We start from the raw sequence: 21594 nt of genomic DNA, 5'->3' as shown, positions 1-21594 counted from the left end.
AAAATATTAAGATAGCACATGTAAATGTCCAAAAACTGACATTCTAATCATTAAATTCCCCTTTTATAAAACCATAGCCTGGTTTTTAGTGCCGGTCATGGCTGTAACAGTTCTGACACTCATAGAATTCCTATGAGCGTTGGAGCTGTTACCGCAGCAGCCAGCACTAAAAAAATGTGCTACGATTTTGTAAATGGGAGCGGGAGTAAATTAAAAATTAATAAATAAAAGAAAATCCAGAAAATAAAGTGATACCATTCTATTGGATGTTGCGGGCACAGCAGTATACTGTTCTGAACTGAAGATGGAGATTTTGGCCTGTAAAAGCTAGTCAAAAAATGTATTAAATTAGTCCAATTTAAAGGTGTTACTCTATTTAACATATTTTTTTCTTTTATTTATTAACCTTTAAAGTGGAATAACATGGTTACCAAATTACTTTATCATAAATGAAAAATAAAATTCTTTTTTCTGTGTTTGTTGTTTGGCCATTTCATTTTGCTAATTGTATTGGACTCAATCTCTGGCTACTGCTTTCCTGTCTTCTTTTAAGACTCTTTCCAAGAGTTTCCTGTCCATTAGTTATTGTTCATTCTTCCCCTGTATTCTTCACCTTCTCCACTTCATCTAGCTCCAACATTGATCTTTTCTTTTCAGCTTTCTTCAATTTCTTCCTGCCTCTCCAGATTTCATTCATACTATCCAGTTTCTTTTTTTTTCTTCTTCATCTTTTTAGCTACATCTACCTATAGCTTTCCATCACCCTGGCCCTCACATTCTGCTTCCTCATTCCCCAGTCTTTCATCAACTGTTCCCTTCCCTGACTCATTATCCAGCATCTCACCTCTTGTTTCTTCCTCCAACATGCAGCATTGCCCTGTCTCATTCTCTTTTCCCCACACCACACAGCTTTATCTGTCTTTCTCTCTCCCCTTTCGATGTATCATTGCTCTGTCTCTCCCCTATGCAATATTGTCATCATTTCCCTCTCCCCTCATCCAGTATTTCCCCCTCCTCTCTCTAACCTCACATCTAGCATTGCTCATCTTTCTCTCCCCTCTTATACAACATAGCCCCCCCCCCCGTCTCTCTCCTATGCAGCATTGCCCCATCTTCCTCTCCTCCACATGCAGTATTGCTCCTATTTCTCTCTCCTGTCCCATCCAGCCTTGCACCATCTCTCTTCACTTCTCCTGTGCAGCATTGCCTGTCTGTAGCCCCACAATTCAGCATTGTCTCTGTTTCTTTCTTATCCCCCCTCCCATCCAACATAGCCCCCTCTCCCTTATCTAGTATGGCCCCTGTTTCTATCTCTACCCCAATCCAGCACTGCCTCTGTCTCTCTCCCCTCCCATCCAGCATTGTCTCTGTCTCTGTCTCCTCTCCCATCCAGCATTGCCCCACTCCATGCTGTTGCCTTCTCCAGCCCTCTCCCCAGTGCTTTTCCAGCTCTCCCCTCCCTGATGCTACTTATCCAGCCCTTCATGCTCCGCTCCGACTGATCTGAAGAGCAAGGTGCCTGCAGCAAAGGGAGAGTCCTGGGTGGTCAGCACTAGGAATTTTTGCAGCATTGGTGCGTAGAAGCAGAAATGGGGAATAATTCTGCAGTGCTGTAGCACAAGTGGGGGTGAATGAGAAATCTCCTGGGCAGTCTGGCCCATTGGCAGTTTCTGTGTGATCTGCAGTGGGTGCAGAGGGAAGGGCATGGCTGCTATGAGGTAATCAACAGGCAGTCAAAAGTTATACATCATACTGTAACTTCTGGTTGTCGGCTGATTCCAAGCCAGAAAAAGAGGTATGCTACACACTGCAGCCACCCAGCTTAGAGGGAACAGGTGGAGGTGGAACCATGATGCATTGATGTAATTTCTGTGGACCTAAACAGAATGCTGTTAGACCCCATTGTGGCACAAATTAAGCCCTGTCTTCAAGTGCACCTTATGTTTCTGCACGAACAGACCACTTAGATATTCTTGGTGACCTCGTCATGTAATAAAGCAAAACAGCTTAAAAACACACACTGCTGAAAATGTCTTTCTGAAGAAGAAAATCTAGTGACCCCCCTCCCTTTTGCTTTTCCTTTAATTTTATTTGCATAGCTAGGAAAGATGCATCCTTTAGACATGAAATAATATATTTCCTCAATGTTCTATTGGAAAACAGTTCACGTTTCCCATCTGCTAGTGCTTCATTTCATCCCTCTGCACATCTCCCAGCACTTACTATTTGCATGCTGTCATTTTCCATCTTTTCTTATACTGTATATACTATATAGCTCTTCTGTATTAGCAATCAGCGAGTGCAGTCGATTGTGCCTCTTACCAAATAAGAGTCTGACTGAGTGTGTGAGTCAGGCTAGCTGACGGTGGCAGGGCTGTATGTGTTAAAAACAAAAATGGGATGATTTATCTATCTTTCTGACATTCATTACATGACAATAAATAAATATATATTTTTATGAGAGCCTGAGGGTTTCTAAGGTGTTTGAGCGCCACACATAAGCAGGCCCAAGTCTAGCCCAAAGGTTTCAGATGACCTAGGTCAGGGGTAGGCAATTCCAGTCCTCGAGAGCTGGAGCCAGGTCAGGTTTTCAGGATATCCACAATAAATATGCATGAGATAGATTTGCATCTCAAGGAGGCAGTACATGCAAATCCATCTCATACATATTCATTGTGGATATCCCGAAAACCTGACCTGGCTCCAGCTCTCGAGGACCAGAATTGCCTACCCCTGACCTAGGTGAACCTTCAACTACGCACCCCTCTCCATGGACAGCTCAGGGCCTTACCATCCTGCCTCTCCCCATAGTTCTATCATATAACTAGCACTCTTATGATAGATACTGATGGGAGTTATTCCATATAATCAATAGTTAGGGAATAGTCTCTTGCAATATCCCCTCATATATAACACCCTTCAAGAGTTTAGCGATCCTCAGAAACACTACTTTGTGTTCAATAAGTTTTCATTACACAAAAGCTTTATGTGTTGCACCGTCATTGGATTAATAAATATTTTTTGTTATTTATGTTTTTATCTTTAAATATAAATATTTCTTTCACATTCAAAAGATTTCATTCAGTATTACAGAAAGTATTAGCTAGTACTTAGCTTTCTTTGTGGTCTAAGTCAGGGTCAGTATTTCACCGACATGTTTCGCATTATATTGCTTTCTCAAGGCGAAGTCCCTCATAGTATTGTCGCATTCCTCATAGACCACTATATCATAGACGCAATGGAAGTAAGGAGGACAGACAGAGACATCTGGGCTTTACTTCTATTGAAACCAATGGAAGTAAAACCCGGATGTCTCAATCCGGCCTCCTTTTTCTGGAGCCATATGGTATCCCTAGCTATGGCACATGCCACTGCCCTCCCAAATTCTGCTGCCCTAGTTTACCTAGTAGCAGGACCAGCCCTGCATATATGAAGACTTCATTTCATCGTGCTGCATATTTTTTCAAAACACCTAAAGGAAGGCAACTTTTCAGTTAACAGTTCCAAACATGAAAACAAAAACAGAATATTTCTTCATGGTCCCTAATCAGAGTAAGTTCCTAGAGCAGTTCCAGTCAATTAGAATCTGCAGCAGTCTCCATGCTAAGCTTAAACTGAAGGGTGCCATTAATCAAGAGGAAAAGTCATCCTGTTCAAACTCCATATCTAGAAAATTTTCAAAGAGGCCACTTTAAGAGCCTAACTTTCTAGGTTAGGAGCATAAAACAGTAGTTTTGGAATTGAATATAAGAACTCTTCCCTAAGTGATGTTAGGTAAGATTTGCCTCTTTGTAAATGATACCAAAATTTGTAATAGAGTAGACACCTCAGATGGTGTGACTATCATAAAGAAAGACCTAGCGAAGCTTGAAGAATGGTCTGAAATTTGGCAGCTAAAATTTAATGCTAAGAAATGCAAGGTCATGCATTTGGGCTGTAAAAACGCGAAGTAACAGTACAGTTTAGGGAGTGAAGAATTTATGTACACAACAGAAGAGTGGGATTTTGGTATGATTGTATGTGATGATCTTAAGATGGCCAAACGGGTTGAAAAAGTGACGGTGAAAGCTAGAAGGATGTGCATAGGAGGAGGTATGGCCAGTAGGAAAAAGGAGGTATTGGTGCCCCTGTATAAGACTCTGGTGAGACCTCATTTAGAATATTGTGTACAATTCTGGAGGGTGCACCTTCAAAAAGATGTGAAAAGGATGGAGTCGGTCCAGAGGAAGGCTACTAAAATGGTGCATGGTCTTCATCATAAGGCGTAAGGGTACAGTCTTAAAGATCTCAATCTGTATACTTTAGAGGAAAGGCGGGGGAGATGTTTAGAGATGTTTAAATACTTATATGACATAAATGCGCATTAGTCGAGTCTCTTTCATTTGAAAGGAAGCTCTGGAAAGAAAGGGATTAAGATGAAGTTAAGAGGTGATAGGCTCAGGAGTAATCTAAGGTATTACTTTTTTTTTTTTTACAGAAAAGGTGGTAGATTCGTGGAACAGTCTCCCAAAAGTGGTGGTGGAGACCGAGTGGGATAGGCACATGGGATCTCTTAGAGAGAGGAAGAGATCATGGCTACTGTGAATGGGCAGACTGGTTGGGCCATTTGGTCTTTATCTGTCATCATGTTTCTATAAACTCAGTGGCTCAACAAAAACAGTGGCTGCCAATGTCACAAAGGTCCTCCTGATGTTTCCAGTGAAAGCCAGAACAACAAACAGGAGAAAATGTACCCAATGAGATGTACAAAAAACACACAGTGTGAAACCAAACCAGCCTGAAGCAGACAGGATGGGGCCAAATATTCAGCTAGTAGCGCTTAGTGTTCTGCTGACTGTCACTAGCGTTATGCCTGGAAATTCAGATATGGGAGGAAGATGCCATACAGAATTTGGGATCTCTCTAAGGGTCCTTTGCCAATTACTTGTAAAGAGAATCTCCCTCCCCTGCCTCCCCCCCCCCCCCCCCCATTTTCTATGGCATTTGGAGCCAAGCTATCATGCTGATGAATGCCTTGTTTTCTTACATTAGATAGCATTTCTTGTTAGCATCCTTCAACCTGTGGATTCTCGGAGCTTTGCTAGAGAGCTGCTGAGATTGTTGGAGACATACCTGTGATGGATTTGTACAGTATGGCTGAAAATGTCAGAGACTGCAGCACTATGCGGAACACGGTAGACTGAAAATATTAGAACAAAAGCGAACAGAAGCTGTAGGAGCAGATGAGTTTTTTTCAGGGACAGTGAAATAATATAACCAAATTTTCAGCAGAAAACTTACGTGCCTATGTTTGATTGATAATGCGGGATACATTTAGGCACCTAACTTGGGGATCCTTTTACTAAGGCGCACTAACTGATTTAGTGTGCGCTAAATGCTAACGCACCCATAGAATATAACGGGCACGTTAGCATTTAGCGCGCCTTAGTAAAAGAACCTCTTAGAAGCCTAAATTTAAGAGCTTCGCTTTTTGTAATATCAGGACCAAATCTATAAATATATTACCTCTCATCTTTTGCCTATGAGGGTAAAACCTTTTCTATACATGCAGTTCTAAAGAACATGGATGCTTCCTGTGGGTTTCTTCAATCATGGCTCAGATAAACGGCTCATATTATACTTCTTTAAGCCACTTGCACATTTCTGTACAAACAAGGGGAGAAAAAACATCTGGTCTTTTTCTATTATGTTTGTTCTGAGTGCTGTGTTTTGTTGCCTCCCAGTGGCCATACCTACACACTGATTATCTAAGTGATCAGAAAAACTGGTTGTTAACAAAACATAACCATAACAGGTTTACTTAACATCGTTAACATAGTAGATGATGGCAGAAAGGACCATTTAACCCACTAAACTGCCAATACAATGAACATTTCTAAGAATGTACGCTTGGTATAGTTACCTATGCAAACTCTTCCTTTAATAAGGTACTGCCCCATGTACAAAATAAGTACCTGTATATAATATGTAAACTGCTTTGATTGTAACCACAGAAAGGCAGTATATCAAGCCCTACCCTCTTTCACTTCCCCCTTAATATCCCTTATATATATCAAGCCAAGATGTTTAAATGGTGTGTTCCAACAAGGCCTTGGGAAACCAAGCTGAGATGTACTATTTTGATTTCAGGATACCCTGAAATTAGTAGAGAAATCTGACAGCAAGTAGAACTCTAGAGCCCATATAGTCTGCCCAGTTAACTTATATGTTACAGTGCTAAAAGCACCTCTGCTTCTTTGATCCTGTGTACTTATCCCAGTTGTTTGTTTGTTTTTTATGTTGCCCTTACGAGCTCTCTGAAAGGCTGATTGACATGTACAGTGGCTTAGCGAAGGTAGGGGGCGCCCAGGGTGGAGACACACTTCCGCTCCCCCCACTGCACATGCGCATATGCGCATTCCTTCCCCTGCCACCAAAACCGGGATCCCTGACATCCCCCACCCCACCCCTTATCCTCCTCCTTCCAATCACCCCTCCCCCTCCCACAAAATAATGGTGGTCTTGTGGGCTGGGGGGATTCAGATCAGACCCCCCCTCAGCTCGAAAGCCCTCTACCCACAAACCCCCCTCCCCTTGGTATCTTTCATTGAAAATCAGGCAGGAAAGATGCCCACTCCCTCCTGCCTTGAAGGGCTGCCTCTTCAAAATAGCAGCCCTTCCCCCTTCCTGTGCATCCTGGATGCACTGGAAGGGGCCTAAGGTCCTGATTGGCTCAGGTGCCTAAAGCCCCTCCTCTAGGAGAGGGGCCTTAGGCGCCTGAGCCAATCGGGGCCTTAGGCTCCTCCTAGTGCATCACCAGTATGCACTGGGATGGGTGGGGCTAAGGTCCTGATTGGCTCAGGTCTGAGGGCTGCAGTTGGCTCATTTTAGATTTTTTTTTGTACTGTAATTTGGGCCACATCATGGCATGGTATTCTCAAGTTGGCTTGGCATTCAGCAAATCAGCACTTAGTGCAGACTATGTTTCAGTATTCCACCAATGACGGCCCTTGCCTGCCCTCTCCCCACAGCCAATCATAATCAGAGCCTAGCCTTCTCCTGGGCTGAGCCCTATCTCTAACTCTTGTCAACACTCAACAGCTAAAAAAAACTCCTAGACTAGAGCCACAATTATATCTCTGACATCACTTCCTGCCTGGTCATGCACGAACACTTACAGGAAGATTAGGAGTGTGGCTCCATTGAGAACAGGATGTTGAACTCATTGCAGATGAATAAGGTATGTTATGACTTTAATTATAGCTGATTATGCAATTTTAATGTTATGTACTCTTGGAATATGAAGAAATATGAGGGAGTGCTGAAAGTCACCAGCCTAGCCAACAAAGTTGGGGCAGTCTCCATCGAAGACTATACACGTAATCCAGTGAGTTTCAGGATTTTTTTGTTCAGTACTTTTCCAACAGAATGAAAAAAGTGGAAACTCAATGAACTAAGGGCCAAATTCTATAAACGGCGTCTCAGTTGTAGGCGGTGGTAGGCATCCTACCGATGTCTAACCAGCCAATCGGGACGCACGTTTTCTAAAACAACAACCTGAGGCAGATTGCCTACATTGTAGGTGCCTGTCGCGGGTGCAGGGAGGTGCCTAGGAATGCTTAAGTTCACCAAAGGCTGTGCATGGGCATGGTTTTACCCGGAAGTGGCCTTAGATGAGCATAAGTGGCCCTTGGTATCTCCCTAGGGCAACAATAGGCACCTGAAATGTAGGCCATTGAAATGCTGGCCTGCATTTCAAATAGACACAGCCACTGAATTGATCACAGCAAGCAAATCTCCCTTCCTCGATCCGCTGAGCGGCCGTGGCAGGGAATCCCGAACTCCACCATAAGCCAGCCTACAGGAGAGATGTACACTGCCTCCTGCCAGAATCCATGAAACAATCCCTCCTGCCACCCCCCCCCAACATCCCCAGCAGGAGGGATGCCCACTCCCTCCTGCTGGCTTGTCCTGAGCACATGACACCTCCCAAAACCCTGACCCCCACCCCACCCCAAAGCCAACCTGGTCGGCAGGGCTGCCTCTTCAGAATGGCAGGCCTTCCCATTAGGGGACTAAGGCTCCTCCCATAGAAGGGGCTTTAGGCACCTGGGCAAACCAGGCTTGCTTATAAAGGTCTGGTGGGGTCCGGGTAGACTTTGAAGGGTGGGGGGTCAGTGTTTTGGGAGTGGGCAGTCTTGTGTTCTGGGGAGGGGGTGCCAGCATGAGGGAGTAGGCATCCCTTCTGCCGGGGATGTTGGGGGTGCCAGCAGGAGGGAATGGGCATCCCTCCTGCGGATTGTTTCGTGGTTTGTGGCAGGAGGAAGTGGGCATCCCTCCTTTTGGCTGACTTGCAATGGGGTTCGGAGGTTCCCTGCCGCTGCCACTCAGTTGATCACGGCACGGAGATTCCCTTGTCGTGATCAGCTCAGCAGCAATGCAATTCTATAAACGCCGCCTGTGACATGGAAGCCAGGTAGAGAATCTGGGTGGTTAGGCAGGGTTAGGTGTCTGCCTGTTAGGACAGCCGCGATTCTGTATAAGATGCCCATGTGTAATTCTCAAAAGGCTCTTAGGTGGCTGCTGAGACCTGGCATCTTATACAGAATCAGACCCTAAGTGTATAACCCTCAATTAGGGTTACCAGATGTCTGGGAAAACTCGGACATGTCTTCTTTTTAGAGGACTGTCTGGGTGCCCGGATGGACTTTCTAAAACCTAGCAGTTTTTCTGGGTTTTGGAAAGCTCTGGCCGCATCTGGAGGGGCCTCCGAGCATGCACGGATGACATCACATATGTCTACTCATGCTTGGTGGCCCTCGGATACGGCCTGGAGGTCAGGAACAAAAAGATGAAGCTTGGTGGGGCGGAACAGGGCATGGCATCTGGGATTTTTTGATGCAAATTATGGTAATCCTACCCTTGCTGGAGTCTGTCCCAACTGAAGGGCTGAGAACTTTTCACACCCTTCATACACTGGGCTGTTTTGGGGATACTTTTTCAAGGTAATTGGGTAGGATTATTAAAAAAGGATCTGGCAACACTGCAACTCCTAGACTTGGGGCAAAGCTGTTCTACTGATTAGAGGAACAAAAGACAAAGCTATAGTGTTCCAAAAATAAAAGACTTTGCTGGCTAAGTTCTTCAACCTAAAAGATACTGAATAAATAAAGCAAAGCAGAAAAAGGGAGTAAATTCTTTTCAGTTTCCTGGCGTAGGACATCAGAAATGCCGGAGACCTTTTGGCCAGTCCTAGTTTTGAATTTAATTCCAGAGCAGCATGGATTTGTAATGCCTGGTCTTGCCCATTGAATAGGGTTACCATTTGGCTCCAGAAAAAAAGAGGACAGATTAAGACCTCTGAGTTTTACTTCCATTGCTTTCACTGGAAGTAAGGAAGATAAATTGTGACATCTGGGTTTTACTTCCATTGAAAACACTGGAAGTAAAACCCGAATGTCTCAATCCATCTTCCATACTATTAAAAGCAGTGCTGCAGCTCCCATAATGTCTGACACCAGGACAAAACCAGGATTGGCTTAACCTGTTTGACCCAGGGTAAACTGGTCTCCTACCACCAGCTAATCAGTTGTTTGCAAGCCTGTACAATCTACTGGGGAGGAAGGCAGTGAGTGATTCTGACAGTATCACCCCCACCCAACACATGAAATCCCACGAAGACTATCAGCAAACAATTGGGTGCTCGGTTCGCCCAGGAGCAAGGGGTATGGAAGTAGGGGAAGTATGGGGCTAAGATCCAGAATGTGACATGTAATCATTACATTACCTAATTTGCTGTAGTTTATATGACTTATAACAGAAGGAAGATGGACTTCTAATGATAGAATATACACAGGAAGGTCAATCATGCAAAACAAATTACATTTTAAAAATCTATTTACTTAATCAAGTACCTTGCCAGAGGTCTGTCCTGAAGCAGGTGACCTTTTTATTTGAATTCGATGGTAGTTCATGCTTTGTGAATCGGCTAAGTCAAGCACTTGTCTGCAGTGACCCCTTGATGCCTTTTTAAAGAAATTCACTCAAAGTAGTGTACAGCAAGAATAAGTCAAATATAGACAATGAAAGCAGTAAAAATATTTAAATAAGAGTACAGTGTTCCCCTGTGAATTTGCGGTTCGCGAATCGTAGACTCACTCATTCACGGTCTGCTCCGACCGCCTCTTCCTGTAGTAAAATCGGGCTATACCAATCAGGAGCTGTGTGTCAAAGCCTGATTGGTGTAGCTCGACTTTACTACAGGAAGACGCGGTCGGAGCAGACTGCAAGTGATTTTATTAACCGCCGACGCTCCAGCTGCCCTCTCCTGCCTCCTCTGCCTTTTGACAGGCAAAATTTGCAGTTTTTTGAAATTCGCGGGGGTTCCTGGAACAGAACCCCCGTGAATTTCGGGGGAGTATTGTATTAGGTATGTCATAGTATGCTATTTATAATGCCAATCCAATATGCAATAAAACATTTTAATAGTGTAGGGTGCAAGCAAAAATGAAACATATACCTGGCAGCAGTGGTAACTGCTCTGACACTCATAGGAATTCTATGAGCATTGGAGCATAGCGCAGGTTCTATGCTTTAGTAAAAGAGGGGGATAGTTAGATAAGATAGAGTATTAGGAGTTAGAGAATAAGAAGACTAATTTAAAGAAAGTTGTGCATGAATTCAGAAAGGTGCATGAATATAATCTCAGCTAGGGTAAGAGTGGATAAGTGATGACAAACAACCTGATATAGGTATTAGGATTGTTTATTCGTTAGGTTTATTATCTGAACCATTTTATTGTCAACCGCTTTGGTTGGTTTATACCAGAAGGGCAGTATATCAAATACAATAAAAAAATAAAAAGACACCTGGTAAGGATGATCTTCTCAAGCATATTGCTGCTCTGTCATTTCCATCTTATCTGCTGTTTTCTGCCTCAAATCTCTTTCCCTTCCCCCCTTAGTCCCAAAAGTTACTGCTCAAAGTAAACAGAAGACAAAGCTCAGGATGTGTTTTTCTTATGACTGGTGTCCTCAGACAGTGATCTGTCATCATCACACTAGAGAGTTGCGTGGGGACAGAAATCCCACCCGTCCCCATGAGGAATACCCTCTGTTCTCGCCTGTCCCCGCCTAAAAAGTGCATCATAGAATATGAGCACTTTAAATAATAAATCTCAATCTAAAATGAACAAATTAGAACAATAGAAAAAGAAAAAGATATATAGAAGGCTAAACCATCGTATCTACCAAAATATTTCATCGGGAACCTTAATGTGTTACACAATGAATTAAAAAACTTAATTAAACATAATGATAAATATTAATCATATGAAAGGTAAATAGCATGATGATAACAGATTTTGGTACAATTCATATATAAAACAACCATGAAATCAATATGAAATAAATAGCTTATTAAAGCTCAGATTTGAATTAATCAGACAGAATGATAACCAATATTAAAAATAATTATGCTAATGATTGCTTTAAAAAGATCAAAAGACATGGTGTGACAAAATACAATGCAAAATAGGAACTTAATACAAAAGACCATCTCATCAAAAGTCATAATATATCAAGATGCAATAAAGAATAAAAGCTTAATAAATACAATAAACCATCTCATCAAGAAGTATAATGTAGCAGGGGGTGCATGATAGGGACAAAGAGAAAGACAAAACAGTACTATGAAAACACGTTTGTATAGAGAACATAATATGACATTAGAGGAACATGATGCAGATGAGAGGAAAAGGCTGAGTGCAGTGGGCTAAAAAATTAATAGGATATAGAAAACCAAAATAAATAAATAACGTGAGACCATAGGACTAGCTAAAAACAAAACCAAAAGAAATGGAGAACGTAAGGCCATGGAACTAACGAGCTCTAAGGGAGAATGTAGCTGGCTAAAGAAGACTGAAATCAATTAAAGCGTTGAATATCCATAAAAGACTATTAAGCCCGGTGTAATGTGCTGATTATAAGCTGTCTTTGATAGTGATGGAAAGTCCCGCACATCTTTAATCAAAAGCGGTGATAATAGCAAAAGCCACACGATGAACCACCTGACATACCTGGGGATATGTAGGTGCTAAAGAAACAAAAATATAGAAAAAAATGTAAAAATAAGGGTAATGATGTTATATGTAAACAATATAATTAAGCCAAAGAGGAACGGATGGCCTTAATAATTGAAAAGAAAAAAAGGAAGAAAAGAGAAGGAAGACTCGCCAAATAGCAGAGATGGAAACACCCAGAATAGCCAACATAGAAACCACCTTATAAAAGACCCGAACTAAAAACATAGTTGTTATGCATCAAAATAATCTTATGGGTAACAGACTGATTAGATGAAGCTAATGGCATAGAAAGACCCCATAGGAAGCAGAAGAAGACTTACCAAATAGCCGGTGATAACTGGAGACAGGCAAAATATCATGAAAAAACGCTATGGAAGAATCACCTTGCATGTTCCACCGCCCGACCAATCAGCAGCAATGTAGTGAGCTCAGCACGTAGGCACACTGAGGCCCTGATTCTCCAAAAGTGCGTCCCGATTTTAGGCAGCTGTAGACATCCTACAGCTGTCTAATCAGCCAATCGGGATGCACGTTTTTTTAAAAAAAATGCTCCCCAGGCAGGCCGCCCGGGAGAGGCGTCCTATACTAAACGCCGATTCTGTAACCGGCGTCTTTAGAGAATCGGGTTAAATTAGACGCGGCCGCTATACTTATGGCAGCAAGGGATCTCCCTGCTGCAATATGTATAGCGGCCGCAGTTGTTGCGGCCGCCTGTCCCATCACCGACAGGAGAATGCCTAACTCCTCCTGTCGGAACCCAGAGCCCCCTCCCCCCCAAACTTGTAATCGCCGACAGGAGGATGCCCAACTCCTCCTGTCGGAACCCCGGAACCCCCTCCCCCCCCAAACTCGTAATCGCCGACAGGAGGATGCCCAACTCCTCCTGTTGGAACCCTGGACCCCCCTCCCCCCCCAAACTCGTAATCGCCGACAGGAGGATGCCCAACTCCTCCTGTTGGAACCCCCTCCCCCCCCAAACTCGTAATCACTGACAGGAGGATGCCCAATTACTCCTGTCGGAACCCCGGAGCCCCCTCCCCCCCAAACTCGTAATCGCCGACAGGAGGATGCCCAACTCCTCCTGCCGGAAAGCCCAAAGACCCCCCGCCCCAACTAATCTCCCTCCCCCAACTAACCTTTCAATGTTGGTCAGCTGGACGGGTCTTGCTGCCGTCCAGCTGACGGGTCTGCCTCATGGAAATGAGACGGCACGCCCCTTCCCGGCCCATCCCCGCTAAATCTAAGGCCTGATTGGCCCAGGCTAGGCACCTTGGCCAATCAGGCCTTAGGATTAGTGGGGATGGGTGGACCCGCTATGCCTAAGGCCTGATTGGTCCAGGCTTCTACAGCTGACCAACATTGAAAGGTTAGTTGGGGGAGGGAGATTAGTTGGGGCGGGGGGTCGTTGGGCTTTCTGGCAGGAGGAGTTGGGCATCCTCCTGTCGGCGATTACGAGTTTGGGGGGAGGGGGTTCCGGGGTTCCGACAGGAGGAGTTGGGCATCCTCCTGTCGGCGATTACGAGTTTGGGGGGGATGGGGTTCCGAGGTTCCGACAGGAGGAGTTGGGCATCCTCCTGTCGGCGATTACGAGTTTGGGGGGTTAGGGGGTTCCGGGGTTCCGACAGGAGGAGTTGGGCATCCTCCTGTCGGCGATTACGAGTTTGGGGGGGAGGGGGTTCCGACAGGAGGAGTTGGGCATCCTCCTGTCGGCGATTACGAGTTTGGGGGGAGGGGGTTCCGGGGTTCTGACAGAAGGAGTTGGGCATCCTCCTGTCGGCGATTACGAGTTTGGGGGGAGGGGGTTCCGGGGTTCCGACAGGAGGAGTTGGGCATCCTCCTGTCGGCGATTACGAGTTTGGGGGGGGAGGGGGTTCCGGGGTTCCGACAGGAGGAATTGGGCATCCTCCTGTCGGCGATTACGAGTTTGGGGGGGGAGGTGGTTCCGGGGTTCCGACAGGAGGAGTTGGGCATCCTCCTGTCGGTGATGGGACAGGCGGCTGCGGCCGCTATACTTTATTGCAGCAGGGAGATCCCTTGCCGCGATCAGTATAATGGCCGCGTCTACTTACAATGTAGACCAGCATTTTGCTGGCCTACATTTTAAGCATCTCTTCCTCTACTAGGGAGACGCGTAGGGCCGCCTAAGTTCGCCTAAGGCCTGTAGGCGAGCTTAGGCATCTTGCGGGTCTGCCTAGGCTCCCGGAGGCGCCTTCAGGCCTGCCTGGGGAGCATTTTTTTTAAAAAAACGTGCATCCCGATTGGCTGATTAGACAGCTGTAGAACGTCTACAGCTGCCTAAAATCGGGACGCACTTTTGGAGAATCAGGGCCTGAGTGCCTACGTGCTGAGCTCACTGCTCAGAATGGCTGTTCCCACTGCGGTGCCGGACAGTCTCATCTTGAAAATTAGGTAGCCCTGATTCCATCCCCGTGGGAGTTCCATGGGCCTGGGAGGGGTCCCCGTGGGAGTCCCGTTGATCTTGGGGGGATCCCCGCGGGACCCGCGGGATTTCCACAATCCACGTTCCCGTGCATACCTCTACATCACACTAGACTAGGTAGGTGCCAATCGCTTGTTTACAGCCTTCACATGCTGAGGAAAGTGAGGTCCTGCTTCCACCAAAAACACTTTGCAGTACTCGTACAGTCCATCATCCTCTCCAGATTGGACTATTGCAATTCCATCTACCTTAGCTTAACAAAGAAAAGCCTCCACAGACTCCAATTAATCCAGACTGGAATAGTCTCCCTTCCCCTCTCCGCAACTTGAGCCCCCTTCTACCATTCCGTAAGCTTCTGAAGACTTGGCTCTTCTCCAAAACGTAACCCGTCCCCTCCCTATTATTATCACACCTAACCTCTCTTACTTACTTTTATAAACCCACTGGAGTTCCGTTGCTTCCTATCCATGTAAACCGTGTCGAGCTCCACCTGTGGAGATGATGCGGTATATAAACCCAAGATTTAGATTAGATTAGATTAGATTAGGACTAGGGGGCATATGATGGAAGCTACTCTACCATAAAAATCCTCGGAGTCATATTGGACCGATGCCTCACTCTAGAAGATCACACTAACACCCAGATCAAAAAATGCTTTTCCACCCTTTGGAAACTCCGCTCCATCAAACATTACTTTGATTTCCCCACCTTCAGTTTGCTGGTCCAATCCTTAATTCTAAACTCCCTGGATTACTGCAATATCATATACCTGGGCTCCTACAAGAAAACCACTAAACGACTACGACTTATCCAGAACACCGCCGTCCGCCTCATCTACGGGCTCAAAAAATCAGACCACATCAGCCCTTTCTACAGGAAACTTCACTGGCTACCGTTCGAAGCAAGGATCATCTTCAAATTCGCCTGCCTCTGCTTCAAAACCCTAACTGGCTCAGCCCCGATATATCTGTCACGCCACTTCACCTTCCCAGGTTCTAACCGTACACGTAATGCACACCTGTTTGCCTACCCCTCCCCAAAAGGATGCATCCACAAAAGATTCTTCGACAGGACCCTCTCCTTCCAGGCTGGCAAATGGAATGACTGCCTGTCCATTCTCATCTCTCTTGCCCCTACTTATCAATCGTTCAGGAAATCGCTCAAAACATACCTCTTTGACAAATTCCTCTAACCCCCGCTCCTCCCCTACCGAACTAATAATCCCTTGCCTATCTCCCTCTCCCTTCCCCTCCCCCCATGCAACAGTTACTGGATCATTTTTGTAATTATCACTGGTTTATACCATATAATTGCTAACTAACTCTCTGCACCTACATTGTATAAATCGCCCTGAACTGTCTTCTTGATATGCTGTAACCTCGATGTTAACTTCGCTGTAACCTTGATGTAACTTCACTGTTAATGTACAGTCTCTTATCCTGTAAACCGCTCTGAACTGTTTTGTGGTATTGCGGTATACAAAAATAAAGTTATTATTATTATTATTATTATTACTAAGTAGTAGATTTAAAACAAACTGAAGAAAATATTTCTTTATTCAATTAAACTCTGGAATTCATTTCTGAAGAATGTGATGAAATCAATTAGTTTAGCAGGGTTTAAAAGAGGTTTGGCTAATTAAAAGAAAAGTCTATAGGTTATTATTGAGATGGCCTGGGGAAATCCATTGCTTATTCCTAGGATAAGCAGCTTAAAATCTGTACTATTTGGGATCTAGCTAGGTACTTGGGACCTGGGTTGACCGCTGTTGGAAACAGGATACTGGACTTGATGGATCTTCAGTCTGTCCTAGTATGGCAATTCTTATGTCCTGCTGTATAGGGGAAGACAGAAGCTCTGGACTTAAACTGAAATGTTAATAAGTCACAAAGAGACAAGAGCACCTTGGGTATATCTGTATTAATAGAAGTGCTTTTAATGATGCTCTCCACAAATGTGTTTACAGTAAGAAAAAGAAAAAAATGTAAAGAGGCATATTCTATAAGTAACAAAATTACTCAATTCTTTAGATATGGAGTTTCAGACCTTAGGTGTTCTCTTCTTACTTAGATGTGTCCTGGGTTGGGTACCTAACTTCTCAGCAGTGCTGCAATACAGTTGCAAAATCCCCACAACTCCAACATCCTGCTTCTTAATTAGCTGCCACTAGTGGATAGTGTGCTGGTTGTTTAGATTTAAAAAAAAACAAACAAACCTCCTTTACAACTTAAAACAGAAAAGGAGGTAAAGTTTTGAGGAATATTTGCTCTCTGTCCCAAAAGGGCATACATTAAACTTTTTATAAAAATAAACATCACAAAATATACATCAATCCCAGGGGGTTGAGATGCATCTGAGAAGTAGGTCTCTTCCAACCCAACACATGGGAGGTGACTAGGGAACAGGTCTCACTCACTGCACTGAAGGTCTCTTGTCTTGCAGGAAGCTGGAACCTGAGCTCCTCCTTGCCCTAGACTTCTCTGGGACTGGAGACTTCAGGCTGGTCTGTTCAGCTATGATTCCCTTGAATCCTGTGCTCCTCTTTTTCTCTTATTTAGGTTATAGCTCTGTTAAGCCTTGCTGTTCTATAAAATGACCACACTCCCAAAATGGCGGCCTAGCATGGAAGCAGGTGTCCTTTTCCCAACCTCTAATGATGAACGCCTATGTGTACCTGTCCGTATTGACTCCTCCCCCATTCAAATGGACAACAAAGTTAAACTTCTCGGAGTCATCCTTGACAACGACCTTACCTTTCATCAGCAAATCAGTGCAGTTACCCAGAAATGTTTTCATAAGCTAAGCTCATCCGCTCTATTTCCTCTCTTCATGATCCCTCTTCCATCAACATCTTGATTCATTCCCTTGTAATTTCGACTTTCGACTACTGCAATGCCCAATACCAAGACATAACCCAGAAAGAGGAATCCATTGTTTACAACTACTGCAAAACACGTCCATCAAATTGATCTACCACGCAAAAAAATATAATCACGTTACTCCTCTCCTCCGGCAAGCACACTGGCTACCCATCACACATCGTCTTACCTATAAAATAATCCTTCTTACTTTCAAAACAGAAAACTCCCACCAGCCAGCTTTTATAGATAAGCTTCTAATTCCATATGCTTCTAGTAGAGTTTTATAATCTAGCAACCAAAATCGACTCACTATTCCTTTAATATGGGAACTTTTTTATGACACTACCCGTAAATTCATCTTTTCTGTCACTGCTCCCTCTCTGAATGCCCTTCCAACCGACCTCCGATTAGAAATCTCCTTAGAAAAATTTAAAACCAAACTCAAGACCTTTCTATTTAAAGATGCCTACATTCTTTAATCCAGTCTTCCTTTGTTAATTCATTTGCTCTCTCAGAAATACTTAGGTAATCAAACGCTTCTTTTGAAGCGAGTCCTTTTCTAATGTATTCCTCTTTCCCATTTACCTCCTTTTATTTTTATTTTCTATCTCGATGCATTTACAAACTTTCCTTCCCCTATTTACCCTCTCGTCTCATGTACATCAATGCGTAAATGTTTCCCTTTTTCTTTTTAGCCATAGATATGATTTTACTCTATCTCATGTAAGACTTTTTATAATTTTATTTTATTGTTAACCATTTAGACATTTGCTTGATAAAAGGTATATCAAAAATAAAGTAAAACTTGATGCTAAATTAGGGGGAATGAGTAGGGAAGGAGCTGGACTATGGTGAGGGTAGGGAAGGGAAGACGCTAGATTGGGGGGAGGGTGACAGGCACAAGGCAGTATACAAGTGCAAATATAGTGTAAAATACCTTTAGACTGGCCCAAACTACAGAGCTCTTTACCTCTGTGTATTGTGAACACAGGCTTACTTGGTGCCTGCATCCTATCAAAGGAAAAGGACACAGAGAAATGCTTCTTCTTGCAACCATGATAGTTACCTTGTCTCCTATCTTTTCCTCTTTGCAGGTACTGCCGCTTCATCCTGAGGTGGAGAGCACTCAGGACTGGCACAACCCTACCTACACAAGAGCTGACCTCCACCATTTGCAGTCCTCAACTGGGCATTCCAGCTTCACAGCGCCGGAGACGACCCTTCAGCACTGAGACACCACCCTGCTCTGTCACTGAGTCCACAAGGATCAGCGTCACCCTCAATGGGCATGAAGAGAACAGCTTTGTATAGAAAAGAGGTTGGGCACTAGTGAATATGTCCCCAGTTTGGAAAGCGCCAGTGTGTGTGGTGAATTGCCAAATGATGATCGTTCTCAACCCATCCAGGCCTCTAAGGAGTGCCTGCTTATGCCGCCAAGCCATTAGCCATGGAGCGGCATGTGAAGAAACATTACCGGAACTTTGGATTCATTAGGGACCCAGCCCACAGCAGCCTTTGATCCAACTTCTATTGTAACTTATGCGTCTTTGGATTGGGTACATTCCAATTATCCTTCCAGCAAAACTCTCCATGGGATGGGGTGTGGACTCCAAAAGTGTCTGCAGTTCTGAGTGGTGGGAGAAAGGGCAGGCTTTGGGCACATGCTTTTAAGAGGTCTGCCAGCATTCAATTCAGATCGCCACACCATGGCCATAGGGTATCCTTTGCAAGACTTATGATTTGAGCAGTTTGTGGCATGCTTGGGGCAGCAAATGAACAGTTTAAACAATTACAGGGCTAGCCTGCCTGAGCACTACAGGGGTAGTTCACACATGCCCAGGGATCCCGTGCACCGTTACTTATAACACTAATGAGGTTGGAGCCATTCGAGAGAGGCAGGTACGTCTGCTTCTTGTCTCCCTCAAAAGTGTAAGTCCATGAATTCTTACCTGCAAGGAGAGACACTAGAACCGGCTCAGCCTGCAGAAATGGGATGTAAAGACCATTAGACTAAAGTGTTTACTGTGGAGATCTGAGCTGTGTGTTACTGAACAGTTGTGGGTGGAATGCATTCATGCTATGGGCCCTGTTTTCTAAGCTCTTTTTCCATAGCACACGATGGGAGTAAACCTTTAATAAATAGGTTTCTCTGTGAACACAGAGAAGGTTCCGGGGTTTTCTAAACCCTCTCTGGAGATCCCACAGCCTAGGGTTACCAGATTTTGTCCTTAAAAAAAAAGAGGTTGTGTGGCCCTGCCACCATCCCATTCCACCCACAGCCCTGCCTGTTCCACCCCCCCCCCAACCCCATACAAACCCCATCTCTTCGAGGCCATGTCTGGAGGGCATCTGCGCATGCACAGATGCGGTGTGATGCATGTGTGTGACATCATTGCATCACTGCCACGAATACGCAGATGCCCTTCAGACACGGCCCTGAGCTCAATGATTTTCAAAACCCACCCAGACGCCTGGACAGTCCTCTAAAAAGAGTTACATGTCTGGATGAATCCAGACACCTGGTAGCCCTACCACAGCTGGTCCTGAAAGCTGAGGTTGCAGAACATTCATAATGAACATACATAAGATAAATCTGCAGGCACTAGAGACCCAGCATAAGCAAATTTATGTCATGCATATTCATTGTGGATAGTCTGATTGGCCATGGTATTCCCAAGACAGGTTTGAGAAGCCCTGGTTTGGACTGCTACAGTACTATGCTTTAAGTAGACCCTTCTGCCTTTGGGAAATTAGGTCAAAATGGTCCTCCTGCCATCATTTCTAAATATAGCATGGGTGGTACAAAGGTTAAAACAATAAGTATTATTTTACCCTCCAAATTACTTGTTATTTCTATTTTCTTATCTTTTATATATGTATGTATGCATTTATTTATTACTGAGCCCCACATTTCTTTTACTTTTTAAAAATATCAGTGAAGCATTTAAATTAATATGACCTGATCTTACTGCCACACCTTTCACTCCCTTCCTTAGAGGTTTGAGGTGAAAGGAATATAGGTCTCCCACCCCATACTTTACCCCAGATTCCGTTTGACTCAATCTGTGACCTGGCCCAATGTATTGCAACCCATGACCTTAAAGTTTGCAAGATATTTTCAGTATTTTCATGATAAGGTGCAGGGATCTCAATATATGGAATCTAAAATTGGTTTTTGGTTTTTCTTTTGTAATTCCTGGACAAGTTAGTCTGGTTTCTTGTTTTGTAATCCGTCCTTGAACCTTATAGGTAAAGGTGGAATAGAAAAACCTGATCTCTGCCCAAAGGGTAACTTGGACAGCCGATAATTATTTTCAGATGCCAGTGTTTTGGTTCAGCTCTGGTTTTTAAATGGTTCAGCTCTGGCAACTGTTGCTGTTGCTGAGTTCTGGAAGGGGCTGCAAAATGCCCCTTCCCCCACCCGAGGAAAAATTGACTGATATAAAGGAGACAATTCATGTGTGCGAGTTGAAGGGTTTTACTGACCAAAAGTCTGGTCTCCTCTGAGCCTATGCAATGATGCCTCTGAATGGGTTTTTTTAGTTGGCAAAAAAATAAATAAATAAATATGTGATTTAAAGTTTTTCATTGACATGAGAAATTTTTAATGGGGAAAGGAGAGCATGAATGTGGTACATAGGGAGTCTTTTACAAAGCCGTGGTGGTTATGCTGCTGCAGTAAATGCACCGAAGCCTATAGGAATTGAATAGTATAAACAAGGGTTGTATATTTTCATGCGCAGTTACAGTAGTTATACATTTTTGCACATCCCTAGTAGCTACTCTTATGCTTGTAATAGTCTTTGCTGCCTGTGCACCTCTCTGCTTCATATAGCAAAGAAAGAAAGGCTCATCTCTCTTGGAATCACTATATCACAGGACTCTTTCTAGCATATTCTATGAGTCTCTGTACTGTTCACTACACAATTCATTCTAGTAATCTCCCAAAGGGTTGTTTTTAGAAATGCATCATACTATGTCTATATTCTCCAAAATATTGTTACAGAATGAGATGGTTCTAACATATGTAAGAATAAGACACAGTAGGAAACAGGACTTTTCCTCCTGCTAGAGTTTGAGATAGAGGGTGAACTCTTCTCCAAGGACAATCAATGGCCTAGGCAATCAATGGCTCAGATACTAAAGTGGGACGGGGATGGGTGAGGCAGACTAGGACAAGGAAGGATGGGGTAGTAGGGCAAGTTAAAATCCTTGGGATGGGAGAGATAATA

At 44.1% G+C, this 21594-nt stretch overlaps 1 protein-coding gene across 4 annotated transcripts in view; it reads left to right on the top strand.

The window, feature by feature from the left end:
* LOC117363175 (melanin-concentrating hormone receptor 1-like) overlaps positions 1-20910 on the top strand; it is a 102534-nt gene extending 81624 nt beyond the window's left edge. For all 4 annotated transcript variants that reach the window (XM_033950551.1, XM_033950552.1, XM_033950549.1 and 1 more), the window contains exon 5: positions 18457-20910. In XM_033950551.1, the coding sequence (XP_033806442.1) occupies positions 18457-18673 (217 nt within the window). In that variant the 3' untranslated portion in view covers positions 18674-20910. The remainder of the gene's footprint in view (positions 1-18456) is intronic.
* Positions 20911-21594: the final 684 nt, after the last annotated feature.

Source organism: Geotrypetes seraphini, chromosome 6 (assembly GCF_902459505.1).
Source record: "Geotrypetes seraphini chromosome 6, aGeoSer1.1, whole genome shotgun sequence".
Taxonomy (NCBI): Eukaryota; Metazoa; Chordata; class Amphibia; order Gymnophiona; family Dermophiidae; genus Geotrypetes; species Geotrypetes seraphini.
The sequence above is the reverse complement of the archived record's forward strand: the minus strand, read 5'-3'. Positions and strand labels throughout refer to the sequence as shown.